Source organism: Motacilla alba, chromosome 17, assembly GCF_015832195.1.
Source record: "Motacilla alba alba isolate MOTALB_02 chromosome 17, Motacilla_alba_V1.0_pri, whole genome shotgun sequence".
NCBI classification, from domain to species: Eukaryota; Metazoa; Chordata; class Aves; order Passeriformes; family Motacillidae; genus Motacilla; species Motacilla alba.
In genome coordinates, this window is record NC_052032.1 from 6,464,074 (window position 1) to 6,480,878 (window position 16,805).

Genomic DNA, 16,805 nt, shown 5'->3' on the forward strand with positions numbered 1-16,805 from the left:
GGCATTAATGATGTGTTAAATGGTGAGGCATGTGACTCATCCCTTACTCCTGAATACCTGGCACTTTTGTTTTTAAGAACACCAGCTGGTGAGGTTTGGTTGTGGATCTTTCCTGATGGGAGGGAACCAAAGGTCTCAATATTTTCCCCAGTGACCATGAGGGGTAATTATTGATCTTTCCACATTCAGCCAGTGCTGTGCCAAGACCTAAATTCTGTTAACAAGGCTTCAGCAAGGTCATTGCTGGCAGTTCCCATCCAGCACAGCTCTGCAAACCAGCAGGTGACAAGAAGCCAGCAACAGCAGTGGCCCCTTAAATTCTTGAAATAGTCTGTGGGATTTTGCTGGGCAACTTCTAAGCAGGAAGGGTGAAAAGGAAGAAACTATGGTTTCTTTGGTTTAAGAACAAAAAAAAAAAAAAAAGTAGTAGAAAGCAGGGTGGGAAAAACCTAATCAGTGCTCATTTTTCTATGGGGAACTAAAAGGCCCGTGAAAGCATTAAAACAGCTCAGACCAACCTGATTTCTTTGTTCACCAGTGTCTGACACTGTAAAGCAGCTGTAGCACCTCCTGTGCTGCCTCCTCCAGGGTTAACACATGGTGCAGTTGTGCTCAGAAGTGGGGCTGGTAACTAGTTCCCTTGCTGGTGAGTGTTGCCTTTAGGAATGAGAACACATCACTCACCTGCAAAAATAATTTCTTTTGTTTCTTGGTGCCAGTGTTCATGTAGTAATAGGAAGAATTCCTTTACTCCTAGGAATAACCACTGAGATTTTAAATTTGTGCTAATGGGTTATTAATCCAATTACTGCTGCTTATTGCATTACTTCTGTACCATCCGTGCAGTTTTGCTGTTCAGCTGAGAGTGGTACAAATAAAAAGCTTTGCACAGACCTGAGAAGAGACTGAAATCCCACTGAGATTAGAGGCATCTTGAAATGGCTCTCTCAGGTTCCTGAGGACTGTTAATTAACATGCTAAGTTTTATTATTTGGTGAAGAGGTTGAGTTTTTAAGGTATTGTTATGGAGAAAATGTCACTGCAGCTGTTGGGTGAGAACCCACACTTAATGGGAGGTAAACAGAAAAAGTGCTCAAGTATCTCTTAGGAAAAAAATAAATGGTAGTATGTACATGGACAGGATTGAAAAAAAGCACTCTGAAGCTTTTTTTTTAACTTATTCTGTATTCACACAACTCTTCTGTCTCTGTCTTCTCTGACTATTTCTGAATCTACTGGACAACTTCCAAGTTTAACAGGAGAGTCATGTTCACAAAAACTGGCAGCAGGGCTGGGGGCAGGAAATGTAATACCCTTCAGGAAGGGGAAGGCAGGTATCTCCCCATGACATTTGGGAGTGACCAGCTGACTCATCTGCCTGTGCATTGTCCCACATTAACTACAGCAGTGCTCTGGGAAACAGGAAATGCTTCTGGAGAAACTGCTGAGTGGAAGGAGGCTGGGAACTGCTGGCAAAGGACCTGCCCCACTCTGCTGCTTATGATTGCACAGCATCAGAAGGAGCCTGTCGGCCTGAATGATAAACTCACCTGGTCTGTTAAATAAAAAATAAGTGCATTCATCTGCACAGATCTCAGGCAAGCCAGGAAGAGCATATTTACAGCCTGTACTGTCCACAGCACAGCCCTGGAAGTCAAGGACAGGTTGGATGGGGCTTGGAGCAACCTGGTCTAGTGAAAGATGTCCCTGCCTGTGGCAGGGGGGTGGAACATGATGGTCTGTAGGGTCCCTTCCAACCCAAACAGTTCTGTGATTCTACTGCATGTTTGGAATGATTTTTGCTTAATTTGGTGAAGGTTTTTCTGACTATTGTGGAGCCATGGCTGTCTTCTGGAGTTTACTCTGCTTCACCCCTGCCACGGTAGGAGAGATTATCCAGGATGCTCCAGTCAGACCCAGAAGAGAGTAACGTTTTCAGTGAAGAATGGTTGGTATTGGGTTTTGTAACAAATTTCTCTAGGGCTGCTTGGCTTGTGCTGACAGCTTTGTTTCCTCCCTTTCCTCCATTCCGTGGGAGCTGAGCGGGGGTTACATCACCTCGGTGAGAAGCTGATCTCCATTACTGAGATAAACCTGGAGAAATTCTGCAGAGTTCAACAGATGTGACCCTGGATTTGTCTCAGCACGAGAATTTCTCTCTCCTGTGTGGGTGTGTGTGCAGCACAACCAGTGTCAGTACCTGCAAACTGAGCCATTGATGGAGAAATCCAATAGAAATGGTTTGAGCTGTCTCCTGACTAAGAATTAGTGATGTAGGAGCAGCCTGGCACAGCAGAGCTGGAGGATCCCGCAGGGCTGTATGAAGTGCTACATTTTGGATGCTATTGTTAGAAGACGAAAAATACAGGTCTGCCAGAGGCCTTGAATACGGCATAGGAGACATGGAGTGTGTTTGGATTTGTCACAAGGGAGGAGTCAGTATAAACAAGCTGCTCTGTGTCCAGATGGTTGCCCTGAGCAGGAGGCTGCAGCACAGAATTGCAATTGTGTGTTCTCCTGTTGTCAAGTGGGAGCAACCACAGACCTTTGACCAAAACACCCTGACCTCAAGCTGCTGCCTTGACCCTCTTTATCCCCAAGGTGAACTGGAGAATGTATGAAAAACTAAATATCTTCACCACCATGGTGTACTCTTTAGCTCAGGGAACTCTCAGTTCGTGCTGAAGAATTCGGGGGTTTAACTCCATCTTTGTACCAAATGGTGCACAAAAATAAGTCAATAAAATATTTTTTCAATTGTCACTGGGCTCTATGACTGGTTTTGGTATTGAGTTCTGCGTATGTTGAGAGCATTCATAAGGAAGTGAAGTGCTTTGTGCAAGCAGGGTGACAGATTCCTGGCTGTGCCCACAGCTGATCCCATAAAGATCTCTTCTTCCCTGTCCATCTCTGCAAGCATCCAGGGTCCAGAGCTGGCCAGAGGCTCTGAGACCCCTGCAGAGTCAGATCTGTGGGAAAACAACTTGGGTGGTCCTTCTAAAGAGGTAAGGGATTTCACACGAGCTTTTTGGGGCCTTTTCACAGTTTTTTCCCACAGAATCATAGATTAATTTGGCTCGGAGGGCATCTCTGGAAGTTATCCTGTCCAACCCTCCTGCCAGGGCAGGGTCACCTGGAGCAGGTGACACAGGAATGTGTCCAGGTGGGTTTGGAATGTCTCTAGGGTGGGAGACTCCACGCCCTCCCTGGGCACCTGTGCCATCGTCAACATAAAGAAGTTCTTCCTCCTGTTGAGAGGAAACTTTTTATGTTTTAATTTATGGCCATTGCTCCTCATCCTGTCATCGGGCACCACTGAAGAGAGTGGTGCCCGATGGCACCATCCACGGACACGCCGGGGAGATATCCACATGGATTCCTGCGATCCCCTCTCAGCCTTCCCTTCTCCAGACTGACCCGGCCCAGCTCCCGCAGTGTCTCCTCATCAGAGAGCGGCTCCAGCCCCAAATCCCCGGGGTGCCCCCGCAGGACCCTCTCCGGCCGCTCCTCGCCCACCTCTCCCTGAGGTGCCCAGCACAGCACTCCAGATGTGCCTCACCAGGGCCGCGTAAAGGGAGGATCCCCTCCCTCGCCCTGCCGCCACGCTGCTCAGAGCGTTCTCCCGGGAACCTGCCCTGCCCTTCCCCGCCCCGCCGGTCCCCGGAGCCGGGAGCGGGGCCGGCATCGGGCAGCGCCGGGCGGGAGGCGGGGGCGGCGGAGGAGGAGGGGCCGGAAGGGGATGTGACCGCCCGCCCGCCGGCCCGGGGGTTCCGGGATCTCCCTCGCCGCCTCCGCCGCCCCCCGCCAGTCCCGCAGCCCCGGGGTACCCGCGGCCCCTCGCCCCGCTCCGCCCGCCCGGCCCCGCCGCCGCCGCCCGCCCGCCCGGGGATGCGGCCGGCGCGGTCCCCCCCGCCTGCCCCGGGCCGGCTGCTGGGCAGGAACCGGCCTCCCGGAGCTCCCCGGCCTCGCAGCTCCGCGCCCGGCTCCGCCTGAGGCAGCGGGCACGGGGCGCCGGCCCGGCCGCCCCAGCGCTGCTCCGACGCCGCCATGGCCCCGCCGGGCCCCCCGGCCCCGAGGTAGCGGCGCTGGAAGGAGCCGAAGCCCGGTGACCGAGGAGCCCCCGTCCCGTCCCTGCAGCCCCGGGAGCCCACCCGGAGCTGCCGCTTCGCCTGGAGAGCTGCCATGGTTCCAGCGCACCTGACCCCGCTGGACTTCAGCGATACTTGAAGCCAAATCTCCGTGGCTCTTTGGCCTTCGCTAACTCAATGCTATGCAAAAGAAAAGGAGGAAAAAAAAAAGAAACCTTGACACTAGTTGTGGTGGGAATGGCTGTTTCCTGCCCTGGGTGAGCCCATGTGTGGTTTCTTGCTTGTGAGATGAACTAATTCTCCTTTACCCGGTGGAAGACACACTACAAATGGCAACCTGAAACTTTGGTAATGCTTGGTCATTGCTGAGCAGTTGGAACTTTTATTTGTTTTTTTTTTTTTTTTTTTTTTTTTTTTTTTTTTTTTTTTTTTTTTTTTTACAAAGTCACCTAAGGAGCCTTGTTGCTGTCTTCAGGAGCATTGGAGGAATTTGTCTTAATTCTTCACCTCAAGTGACTTTATCCCACTGTGAGTGCAGCCAGTGCACCCACCTAAATACCTTCTCCTTCAAAACTCCTTCCCAGCCTGGAAGATCAGGGATCACAGACTTCTTCGGAAACTTCTCATCCTGGGAAAGGCTGCCCATAGTTACTTTATGGGGCAGCAGCCTGGAAAAGTTCTTGGGGACCAAAGGAGGCCAAGTCTGCCTGCCCTGCACTTCATCAAAGGAGCAGGGAAGAAGGAGTCATCGAGGCATGCGGGCCCACACTGCAACGTCTTCGTGGAACATGGTGAGAAGTTTCTCTTGGTATTTGGTTTAATTTTGGATTGATGAGCTAGATACAATATGGATTTATTCAAGAGCATGGGGCAGATACAGACAGGTACTTTAAGGAAGTCTTGCTTTCTTTCCCTTGCTGCTTAATGCAAATCTTGTGTGATTTGTTTATTAAGAAAATACTTGGGTCAGATTGTTTGAAACCTGGGGAGAGGTTATTGTACAGCTAAAGGTGAAATGCAAGGAAGTAACTTTTTAACATTGTACAAGTTTCTCATTTCTGCCTTGGTTATGTTCTGGTTTGCAGTCTGGGGAAGTGTTGGATCCTTTCTGAGTTGTCTGTGCCATAGTACAGACCAGCCTCAGCCAGTGGTGATGCTGTGGTCAGTGACAGGTGTTCTTTAATTATCTTTACTGAAGGGACTTTGTTACTTGGAAGGGAAAAAAAACCTTTATTTTGGAAAGTCTGTGAACTTACTGCTGTTGTCAAAAGAGTTTATTGTGGCATGTGGAACACCTTTGCTCAGTGGTTTCTCATAGATGGTTAAACCTTCATCTTGTGCTGTGATGGATTGAAATGCTAGAAGCCAGAAGTTTGGGGTAGAGCAACCCTGTCACTTGCTGGCCTTCTGCAAAGCAGGGGGGCAGTTCAAAATCTCAGGAAAGAAGCCAAATTAAAAACTCAGTAGGACTCAGAAGTAAATTTGGTGACGGCATCCAATTCTTCCTTAAGCAACAAAAACCAACCAAATAACCCCCCCCCCCCCCCCATTCCCAAACCAAAGGAACTGTAAACTGAAGGCATCTCTACAGAAGTGAGGAGCAGAAATGCACTGTTTTTGCTTAAACTCTGGAGTAATCCTTGCTTTTGCACAACACTTTTAAAATTCTAATGTTGTTTGAGATGACATGCTGCTGGCTGCTGTCTTTGGCTGGAGAATGTGATTTTGACAAAGCTTCTGCAACAGTTTTGTCCTGTAGAGGAAGTTTATCTGTGAACAAAACAAAACTGCATCTGTAATCTTTACAGAAGTAAAAATTGAAATATTTGCTGTGTCTGAGAACACAGTCTAGTTAGAGGAAAAGTTTTGATTTATTCTTATTTTTTAAGGGCTTTGCTTTCAAACTTTTTCTCATTCTGTGTTTTCAGAAGGGCCCAAGGAATTCTCTACAATGTTCAACAAGCACACAGAGATCCCATGTTTACACTGCCCTGCTGAAATGCTGTTTTGAGTTACTTCAGTGTTTTATTTTCCCATACAATGTTTGTGCACTGAAGAAACTTGAGGTAATTAAGGGAAGGTTAGAGAATATCAGGGCTAACTTGGCCCTCTGATGTTTAAACCTGCTGCTGGATCTTTCCTTGCTTTCAGTCCTGGGATATACCCACTCCTCCACCCCCGGTTTGGTTCCTGCTTTTACTACTTTGGACAGAGTTTCAAGGTCAGATGAGATACAGCCAGGGCACTTGCTGCAAGCAATACAATGTTCTTAGTCCCTTTGGTGTTTTGCTGTGGCAGAAAAGCCAGAAATGTTTTTTGATCATCTAACAGCAATAGGCAGATGGTAACTTCTTGCCAGTGTGACCTGAGGTCAGCAGATCCCAGCACATTCACGAGGAAAAATGGCATCTCTAATGTCCGTGTGCCATATGTCCACGAGAGACCTTGGTGTCTTGATTTAGAAGAGAATAAACTTGAAAAGGGACATCAGGGCTAGGACATCTGTTGAAAGAACTGCAAAAGATCAGCCTTGCTTATACACATGAGGCAAAGTTTCTTCCTTTGAGTGGATGAAAAGGTTCTTCCAGGTCCTGGCAGTAGAAGGCAGTACCACTGTTGTTTATTTAGCTCTCTTCTGAGTTTGGGCTGCTCCTGTCCTGAAAAATGCCATATTAAATCTGGGCTGCTCCTGTCCTGAAAAATGCCATATTAAATCTGGACAAATTAAGAGGGAACAAAGTTTGGTTTAGAAAATTATTCATTTTCCTTTCAGTAATTTGCCTTTGAAATACATAGATTGACATACTTTATAATTCATGAACAGATCAGTATTTAATGCCTTCAGTCCTATTCAGTTATTGTGCCATGGGCCGTAGTTCATAAAAATAAGATTGGTGTTTTTCCAGGGCTTAAATATTTGCGTGTTCCCCTTTCAGTATGTCATTACACAGTTTCTTCTAAATACCAAACACTGTATCTGGTTTCTCTGTTGCACTGTGGGAACTGGTTTGTCCCAGGAAAATTGTGTTTCTGGCTTTTCATAACTAAAAAATGCTTAAGGAGAAATTCCATGGTGGGCCAATTAACCCCCTAGAGACAGGTGAATTCTTAAATGTACTTGTCTGAAGTTCTTGTATATTACAGCCCATGATAAAACAAACAAAAGGAGTGGAACTTTTGGTAGCAGGGCTCTCCTTTTAGGGTTGTTTTTATAAAGGCATTCATGATCCTGGTTTGGTGGAACCATTACCTGCAAAGTTCTGCTGAGGCTCATTCAGCAGGCACTTAGTGAAAGATCTGGATTGCTTCAGTGGTACTGGATTTTGGCTGAAAGGATTAGTGGATATTATCAGATACTGACAGTGTAAGAAGGCAAAATAACTTGCAGCAAAGTAATTCCGTTTTTCGGTCGTCACACTCTCCGTAGCACCCAAAGCAACACATCAAGAGGCTTCTGAAAAGCCAAGGAGGCAACTGGCCAGAAATCAGCTCTGCTGGTGCTCAAATGTTCTGTGAGAATAATGCAGAAAGGCTCTAAATTTTGTCCTGAGCTGACAGTTGAGGAGTGCCTTAAGGGGAAAAAAAGTAATCTATGGGCAAGTTTTGGGCTTCTCTCTTTGTGCTGTTTCTTTCCCCACGGAGGGTGTTTTACAAGCTGGAGTTCATGCTCGTGTCGTTACCCTGGGCAGCAGAGTAGCCCTTGCTGGGATTTTACAAATTTCACCCTGATGCAGATTACTCCAGCTCACAGTTTGCTTGCGAGCTTGAACTTGAGAGGAATTATAAAGGCAAAGTTTGCTTCTTTCTCTCTGCTTTTCTTGGTGAGAATTGAGTCTATAGTCGCTGCTTTTTGGGGATATCCAGCTGAGTAACAAGTGTGGCCAGTAGACAGTTAAGGGGAAAGACTCTGTCAGTGCACCTTGAAATTTGCACGCTATCTTGTGCCTTTCCAGAATGTTAATTTCACCAAAGCTCAAACTTTCTGCAGAGAAAGGTGTGTTCTCAGAGGGCTCAGCTGTGATCCCAGAGTTGGCAGGAGGTGGCAAGCACCACACCTCCTCTGACTGTCCTGGGGAGGTGTTGCTGTGCAGAATGAGGAGCAGATCCCCTGGAGCATGTTGGTAGAACACTATCTCCAAGCAAAAGCAGCACTTGAAAGCTTAAAAAATGAACTCTAATCATTACATACGTGATGCTGAGATGAGGAAGAGATTGATAAAGCACTCAAACAGAAATGGCCTTTTCATAGTCTTTCATAGTGGTAAAATGTGGTCTTAGAGTTTCTCTTCCAGCATGTGAGTGATAGGGAAGCTTAAATGAGCTGTTTACCTCACTGTAAAGAGAGATAAACTGCAGAACTGGATCCATTTTTCTTAAACATTTAGTGCTGAATATAGCTGAAGTCGGCCAACTACAGTCTCTGTCATATTAGATCTGAATTCTTTTTCTTACAAGGGTGCTGAAAGTTTTACTGCTTTAATTAGGAAGCAATTGTGCAAAATGGATCTATAGCACCAGCTTGCCACAGCTGCCAGTTGGAGATGTGCCCTGTACAGTTCACTGTGAGGAAAAAAACCAACAATTAAAAGTACCATTTCCTACATTATTGATTAAAAATAAATTTTAAGGATCTCTAATAATCTCTCTTGTTTTATGCTGTTCAGTTTCATGTTTCAAGTACTTCAATTGTGAAAATGAATAAATTACATTATAATCAGATCTAAGCATATCCTGGGCTCATCCCTCAGTGTGGGCAGAAGGGCAGGGGGGGAGATTCTCCCCCCTCCACTGTGCTGAGACCCCACTGCAGTGCTGTCTCCAGCATGGGAAGGACATGGAGCTGTTGGAAAGAGTCCAGAGAAGGCCATGGAGAGCTCCAAGGGCTCTGGAGAGGCTGGGAGAGCTGGGGGTGTTCAGCTCAGGGAGAGCTCAGAGCTCCTTCCAGTGCCTAAAGGGGCTCCAGGAGAGCTGGACAGGGACTTTGGACAAGGGTCTGGAGTGACAGGACACAGGGAATGGCTTCAAACTGAGGGTAGATGAGATATACAGAATAAATCCTTCCCCGTGAGGGTGGCACAGGTTCCCAAAGAAGCTGTGGCTGCCCCTGGATCCCTGGAAGTGTCCAAGGCCAGGTTGGACAGGGCTTGGAGCAACCTGGGGTAGTGGAAGGTGTCTGCCCATGGCAGGGTTTTGGAACAAGATTATCTTCAAGGTCTGATTTTTGTACTCATTATCCTTTATCCTACAGGGGAGCTCAATAAGTCTTCCTTATATGCAATGTACATTTATTAGATAGTCAATTGCCCATACATGGAAATGATTTAAATGAGACTTTTTCCATACTAGAACTGTTTCTTCAAACCCATGTGCTTAAAACCCTTGAATTTATCTCTTTCCATTGTACCTCAGGGAGTTTTTATACTTTGTCTCTGCTTCACCAACTGCAAAACCTGAGACTTGAAAGAAACTGCTTTACTGCTCCTGACTCCACTTTAGACCATTCACCTGAAATTGGATCATTAGCACTGGCCTAATTGGAAGCCATTTTTTAGTCTGCCTTCAGTATTTCAGGTTTTCATTCTGAACTGACAAAACTTTCTTTGTTGTCAGGCTGGAGATTTGGCAGCTCCCAAATTTCAATTTCCATCTCTATTAGGAGAGACTTATCTCCAGCTTTTGGGATCATTGCTTATGAATCCAACTTCACTGTGCCTCAGTATTAGCCTGGTTAATGCTGACATCTGCTGCATGCTGAATGCAGATTTGTTTACTGCCTCCGACTGTATCCCTTTTCATCATAAAAATCACTTGCTGTACTTGCTCCAATTATCAAATACTACTAGGTTTTGCTTAAGAAGCTCTTCCAGAAAACTTGATCTATGGTTGGAATATATATGGAAAGAGACCTAAGACTTTCTAAACTGCTTTTCCACAGGCTGAGGTGGATGATGGTGATGATGATGGGGAAAGGCTAATCCCTTTCCTGGGCAAAAGCAGTTCTGTTCTGTGCACTGACTAATCTTTGATAACTTGCCATGTTTAAGCAGTTGATCTCCTTCATGACAAATAGGTAGTGGTTGCTCATATGCCAGACTTTCATTAACAGATTATGCTAGTTCTGCATTCTTATTTACAGATTTTAATAGGGAGGCTGTGGTAGGAAATCAGGCCAGGGAGGCAGGAGAAGGCTACAGGGTATTAGCATGGAAATCTTCCCTTGCAGGCGGTCATCTCTTTCAGCACACTTCAACATTTACCATCAAACTCACAGTATTTTACATTGGAAAGTTTAAATCTGAAGCTTGAAAGTGAGGAGTTGACACTGTCCTGTTGCTGAGAGTTGAGAGTCCTGAGTTTCATCCTTGATGCTCTCAGTGTCAGGCTCTGTGGCAAATCACGAGGGTGCAGAAAGGTGGAATTGGCCTTGGAAAGTCTTGTCCTGTTGACTGTCACTTTAGGGTGGTGATGCTGTTGGGTTGTGCCTTGGAAGAACAGGGATGTGTTTCCAGCTGTGCTTGTAGGAACTGTGATAAAGCAGACAGGACATGATTGGGAGAGTGTTTTGATAGCCCTGGTGTGGATGGGACTGTAAGCAGAGCCTTGGCAGGTGCCAAGGGAGGAATGCTCTTGGCTGACACCAGGCAGTGGGGATGCAGAGCTGCAGGAGTTAGCCCAGCTCTTAACACCCAGCTGACACCAGTGTGGTGTTCAGTAAAGGTTCAGAGCACCCTGCTGTGGGTTTTGGGCTGTTTGGAGTGTTTCAACACGGCCAGGACATTCCTGCAGCTCCCTCAGTGTACTTGACCCACCCCGTAAGGTTTAAAACCTGGATGGCTGTGGTACTGTGTGGGTGGACAGTGGGTGTGTTGCAGGTGCCATCTCTTTCAGCTGTATAAAGCACTCTGATTTGCATTTACAAAGACTGAAGGAAGTGTTTGAAACACTAGTGACCTTCTGGAGTATTTTTGCAGATGGAAAAATGCAGATTTTGCTTTCCTTATTCTTTGGCAGGGGGAAGGGGCTGCCTCTCTCTGCAGTGTCTGTGGGGAGCAGTGTCTGCACCCAGCAGCGTTCTGTCAGTTCAGCCGTGCTGTGCCATTCTTGTGAGAAGGAGTTAGTCTCCTCATAAAAGGTCTGTTGTGAATCCCAGAATTCCTTTGCTATAGGAGCACCCAGAGCAGTTCCAGCAGAGAGAGGGACTCTTGCTTCTTTGCTTCTGTGACTGTCTTATCAGTCAGCTCTTACTCTGCTCTATTAGTTGATTGAAGATCAATCTAAACAATCTGTAGAGGTTATTAATCTGATTGCCAGAGTGTCCATTTAATTGGTTTAAGGAGGATTCCTGGGCAAAAAGGTAATGAGCATTCAATTTTAGTGAGTAAAGCTGCCTAAGGCAATGTCTTTCCTTAGTTCTTAACTAAATTAGTTGTTAGTTCTTAACTCTGGTCTTTCTTTAAACTTCTGTGTTTAATGCCAGTGTTGCACTTAGATATTAAGCATAAATTTTTCTGAGATGGCTGGAAGTTTCATCAACCCTTGTGGCAAAGTTTGATATAATTCTGCTAAAATGGTGTGTTGTGCTCTGGGAGGAGTCCCTTTCTACACATTTCCTTGTGTGTCCTGAATACCAGCTTGCTTTAGTTTTTGCTTAAGTGCTTTCTGAAATTAGTGTTGAAATTAGATTAAGGATTTTTTTCATGTGTGTTTTCTTCTTCCCCAGCTTTTTTTCCTGGCTGTTACCAGCTGTGTTGTGAAAAGCAGGAGCTTGCTTTAATGCAGTGATTGCTGCTAATTCACATGGATGCAAGCAAGCTCATCATTCTTTCATGAGTGAGGAGACTGCCTGATTTATGTTGTGTCATTTCTGAGCACTGTTTTTACCTAATGAATAGAGTTTCACAACAGATTATTAATCATTAAGACTTTGGTTTCATTGTGTGTATTAAAGAATCAATATTGCTACATGTTGCCTGCCTTGAGAAGCTGCTTAGCCATTAGTGCTGCTTTTCCAAGGCATTCTGGTGCATTTATCATTTTGGCTGACTTCAGTTCCTACCTTATTCCTGCCATGTCTTCCAGGGCCTGAGCTGTGTCCAGCCTGCCTCTCTGTAGATTCCTCCTTTGAAGTGCTGTCTGAGCAGTAGCAAATGTTATTTGCTCCAGTCTCTCCTTAGAGCTCATGAAATTGTAAAAGGCTGGACCTTCCTCTGCTGTGGTTTGCGCTCCACATTTGCATCAAAGAGGGAGTGACGGCCTCAGAAACTGGGAATAATGTGTGATGAAGACTGTATTGAATGACATACTCTGCTGCCTGTTAAATGCCTGGGTTTTGGATGGCGAGGCTTGCTGGAGGACAGGATTCCCCTGCTGGCTGCCCTGCTGTTTGTTCCCGTCCAATGTCCATCTCTGCTGGAAGCACAGAGTGACCTGGGCATGTTCCCTGTGCTTCCCGTCACGCCGATGCTGCAGAGGAGGAAATTTCATTTGCTCTGCACATCCAGAGTCCAAAACACACCCACGTGGGCTCTGCCAGGTTCTGCAGTGACCCCAGTGAGCTGATCTGCCCCTCCACACCTGGGGGAACTGCTGGCTAATTCATGGCTTTTTCTTGGTGTGTGTGTTCCCAGAATAACCAAGGTTGTTTTTCCAGAGGCTGAATGTGTGAGTGGTAGTGAGATAAGGACATGGAAACTTGAAATGGGAAATTCCTTGGGCTTTCAGGAAATATTTGCTCTCTCATTCGTGTTCGAGTTGCCCAAATTCAAAGGCTGCTTGTTCTGTTCAGCCTCATTTAACATACCTGGTTAACATAACATACCTTGGGCTGTTCCCGAGTTCTCAGCTCCTGGCCTGACCACCGAGGGTTATCACAGGGCTGTTATGCAGTAAACACAACTGTTTTCACTTGGGTTTTTGTGAATGAAATTATTTAATTAATTTGAAGTGTTTAAAATTATTTACTTAATTAAAATTTAAGCTTCATTACAAAGGCGCAAAGCAAATTAAATTGTCATTTGGAGCACTGGCCACCAGATGTCTTCTGTGACTCTTCACTAACTTGCTCTGATTAAAACAATCCCTGCAGTGAGAATCGTCTTGGAAATGAACAGAAGTTTAATGGTGAGAACCAGGGTCAGAAGTGACAACTGTGAATTTCAGAAATAGTGCCTGTCAGGTCTTTTTAGATACTACCAGAACCTGTAATCTTTGTGTGCTTGCTTGCTGATGAAAAAAAACTTAGTAGGTGATGTTTGCTTTCAGTGTTAATGGGAAAATCTTGCTCCCTCATCTCCTCAAGCTCCATTTCAGCCTGTTCTTTGTTTAAAAAATAAAATAAATGGTTTTCAGTTCTGCATTCCTTTTCACTTATTGATGTCTTCTGCAATTGGTCTAATCCCCCTACTTCTTTTGTTATGCTGCACTGACTTTTTAAAGATATAAATACTTTCCTTATATTAATATTAAATATTAGATTCTTCTCAGTATAGAAATTGATTTGGTAAATCCTCTTGTAGCATTGAGTTCAACATTTGTGAACATGAGCTTTTTATGGCAAGGATGCTCAGGGAATATCTGGAAACAAATTCAGCCTGTGACACTTATTTACACAGTTGGTGTTGTCTGAATGTCAGAATTGCTCTCACGGAGCTAATGGTGGAATTAAATTGTTATGAAGTCATAACAATGCTTACAAAAGCAAAGCTGTAATCTAGTAATACTCTATTTTACTTAAATCTCTTTTGGGTGGGAGAATTTATAATAATGAAGAAGATTTAGTGCATCTAGCAAAATAGTTTAGGCTATAAATATGTATGTGTGAGTGGAGTTTTCTTTTTATTATTTTTATTGGCTCTAAGTTCTTTTCATTCCTGATATAAGTCTGACAACACATAATGTTCATTTAAAAACTACATCCCATTTTAGCCTGAATAACTGGAACAGCTATTAGAGCTATTGTTGTCTGGCTACACCTCATGTTTGCAAATAACTTAGGAAAGCTCAAATGAAAAGTTTTGAATAAAAGCCAAGCTGTTATTTCTTCTTTAATATATTTAGCTGGATGGATAAGAAGCTGCATTTAAAAGTCTCTGCAATCAAATCATTACTTCTTACAAGACTTATTGATGGATTGCACTAAATGTGTTTGCTATATACATTCTTTTTTCCCTCAACGTGCAGCTATTTAATAGAAAATAGATGTCCTTTACAGGAAATGAACTGGAGGGAAGACAAAGCTCTTCCCATCATTTGATACTGTTGATGTTCACATAGAAGCTGTAATTTCCCTGGGCTCTGCAGATTGTCTGTTATGTCTAAATAGTGCCTCCCACGCTGAGGGTGGATGTCAAGGTGCTATCATGTTTCAGGTATTAAGTAGTAATTACTGTTATGAGGTGATCACATAAGACAGTGTAAGTGTTGCTCAACCTTTCAAATTGCATGTCATTGGGAAAAAAAAAAAAAAGCGTTGGGGAAACTTCAGTCTAATTTAGCCCTCACTGTGAGAACTGCTGGTGGTTTTTACCTTGCTCTTGCTGAAAAGTGGGATAAAAAAGGCTTTTCATGGCCACAGGTACACCACCAGATGTAGTGTTGGTTGTTGTGCCTGTGAAATACAACCTGGAGCCATAATCTGGGAGGTAATTCTGGATTTGCTGCAGCCGTTAGTCTGGAGAGGGTCAAATCCTGAAGGCTGGGGCTGGTTAGCAACATGCACTGAGCTACCTCTTAAGTAGGTAATATTTTGAGCCAAGCAAAAGGAGGAATTGGAATAATAAAGGTTGGATTTTTGGAGGCAAATGCTAGCTTGAAATGCTAATAAAATCATCTTGGTGACTGCAGTTTTGCCTCTGCAAAGCAAAGGCAGTGCATGACATTTCATTGAAGACCTGCTGCAATGTTGATAAGCCGACCTCTCCTGAGAGGAATTGTGAACTTCACTGAGCAGCAGCATGGCTTTGTAATCGTGGTTAAAAACACAGGATTTGAAAAACATTAAATGAAAATAGATCAGTGCTGCATTCATTATCAGGTAAGGATTCAAAGAACCGTGAAATGTTAACTTGAAATATTTGCATTCCGCTCATAGGAATAAGTAGCACAAATCCAGTGAGGTGGTTTTGCTCTGATTTGTTAACTTGGGCTGCTTTTCCCCCCAAAAAAGTGAATATGGCATTGTGTTTGCCATGTCCACATCATTCAGTCCTGCCTAGCTAGAGAGGCATTAAAAACATGGAGGTGAAAGTCACAGACGCCAACAGAAGCGTTGCTGTGCAGCTCAGACATCTCTGTCATCTGCAGCGTTCCCAAATTTGGAAGTGGTGGGCTTCAGCAGGATGATGTGGAGCCCCTGGAATGAGACACATTTCATGGCCATGGACAGTCTTGAATCACCCAGTGCTGGGGGTGCCTCGTCACCCCAGAGCCCTGAGTCACAGCAGTGGTGGCAGAGCTTTGTCTGCCCGGAGATAAAGGGTGGATGTTGTGGCTGAAATGGGGAGATCACCACTCAGCCACTTCTGAAATAACTACACCGTGTGGTGGCCAGAGTGCTTGGCTGGGCTGAAATATCCTGGCCATTCTACCTTTAAATTGCTCCATGGATGTCACAGGTTTTTAAATTCCAGATTTAGAAGGAAGGTGGCTTTTCTGTGGTTATGAGGCTTTCATCTGCTGAGGTTGTGTTCCAGAAAGTTGATGTGCTGCTTGTGAAATGCTCCCCTAAGGCAAACAAGCCCTTTGGGGAGGGGGACTGAGGGCTGGAGTGAATCAAACAGGCATTTTACATCTCAATTATTAATACAGTACTTTTTATGATTCTCAAATTGGAATTGCTAGCAGCTGAATTTTAAAAATGTAGTAACTTCTAAAATTTTTAGGAGTAAACCTAACCTTGTGAAAGTAAAGGTGCTGTCTTCTACTCCAAGACCTCTTTAGTACAGTCTTGCTCAATCACACTTGGATTTGAGTTCTCTTTGTCTTGCTGCAGTGTGTTCTGTTTGCATCCATGGTCAGCCGTGTGGAGGTGTCCATAAGGGATGAGTCCAGGGGAGCCCTGCAGAGTAAGGTCTCACCTGAGAGACTCACACTCAAAAGGTAATTGCAGGGTGCATTCCTGACTTATAATCCAATTCTGATTTATTTAAAATGGATCCAAATAAGCAGTGCTATTAGAAATTATCACAAGGATGCCGAATGCAAAGCTGAACAAATGGATTTCTTTAAGACTGCAACAAATTGGATTAGAGTATGTTGGATGCTTCCCCTTGTGCCTCTCTCCTCATCAAAAAAGGTATTTTAAAAACCAATCTGAGTGCGATGCTCTAGGCAAAAAAGGGATGGAGAAGGAGGTCTGTGGGAGAGCTTTTGCTGAGAAGTTCTGTCAGTGCACCTACACCTTGACTCGACGTTGAGGTGAGGCCGAGCTGTGTGAATGCAGCTCCTGCCCAAACAAAGCCTCACAGGAGCCAGGGATGCTGGGATTCACCTCCTTGTGCCATGCAGCACTTGTGACTCCTCTGGAGTACAAATCACCCTCCCTGACTCTTGATTTCAGGGGCTGATGTCTCGATCTGAGCATCCAAGGTTTGTGGCTGTGGTGAGGGAATTGCTTTTAGCCTGGGATCATACCTGGGACGTTTTATAAAGCTTTGGCTTGAGGAGCTGGCCTTGCCAGGGGTTGGCCTGGGGGTGTTTTATGAGATGCACAAGTAAAAG

General features: G+C 45.0%; 1 protein-coding gene across 1 annotated transcript in view; it reads left to right on the forward strand.

The window, feature by feature from the left end:
• Positions 1 to 4,519: 4,519 nt before the first annotated feature.
• Positions 4,520 to 16,805, forward strand: part of ABL1 (ABL proto-oncogene 1, non-receptor tyrosine kinase) — a 76,646-nt gene continuing 64,360 nt past the window's right edge. Inside the window, exon 1 of the mRNA XM_038156063.1 lies at positions 4,520 to 4,879. Within this exon, the coding sequence (XP_038011991.1) occupies positions 4,744 to 4,879 (136 nt within the window). The 5' untranslated portion in view covers positions 4,520 to 4,743. The remainder of the gene's footprint in view (positions 4,880 to 16,805) is intronic.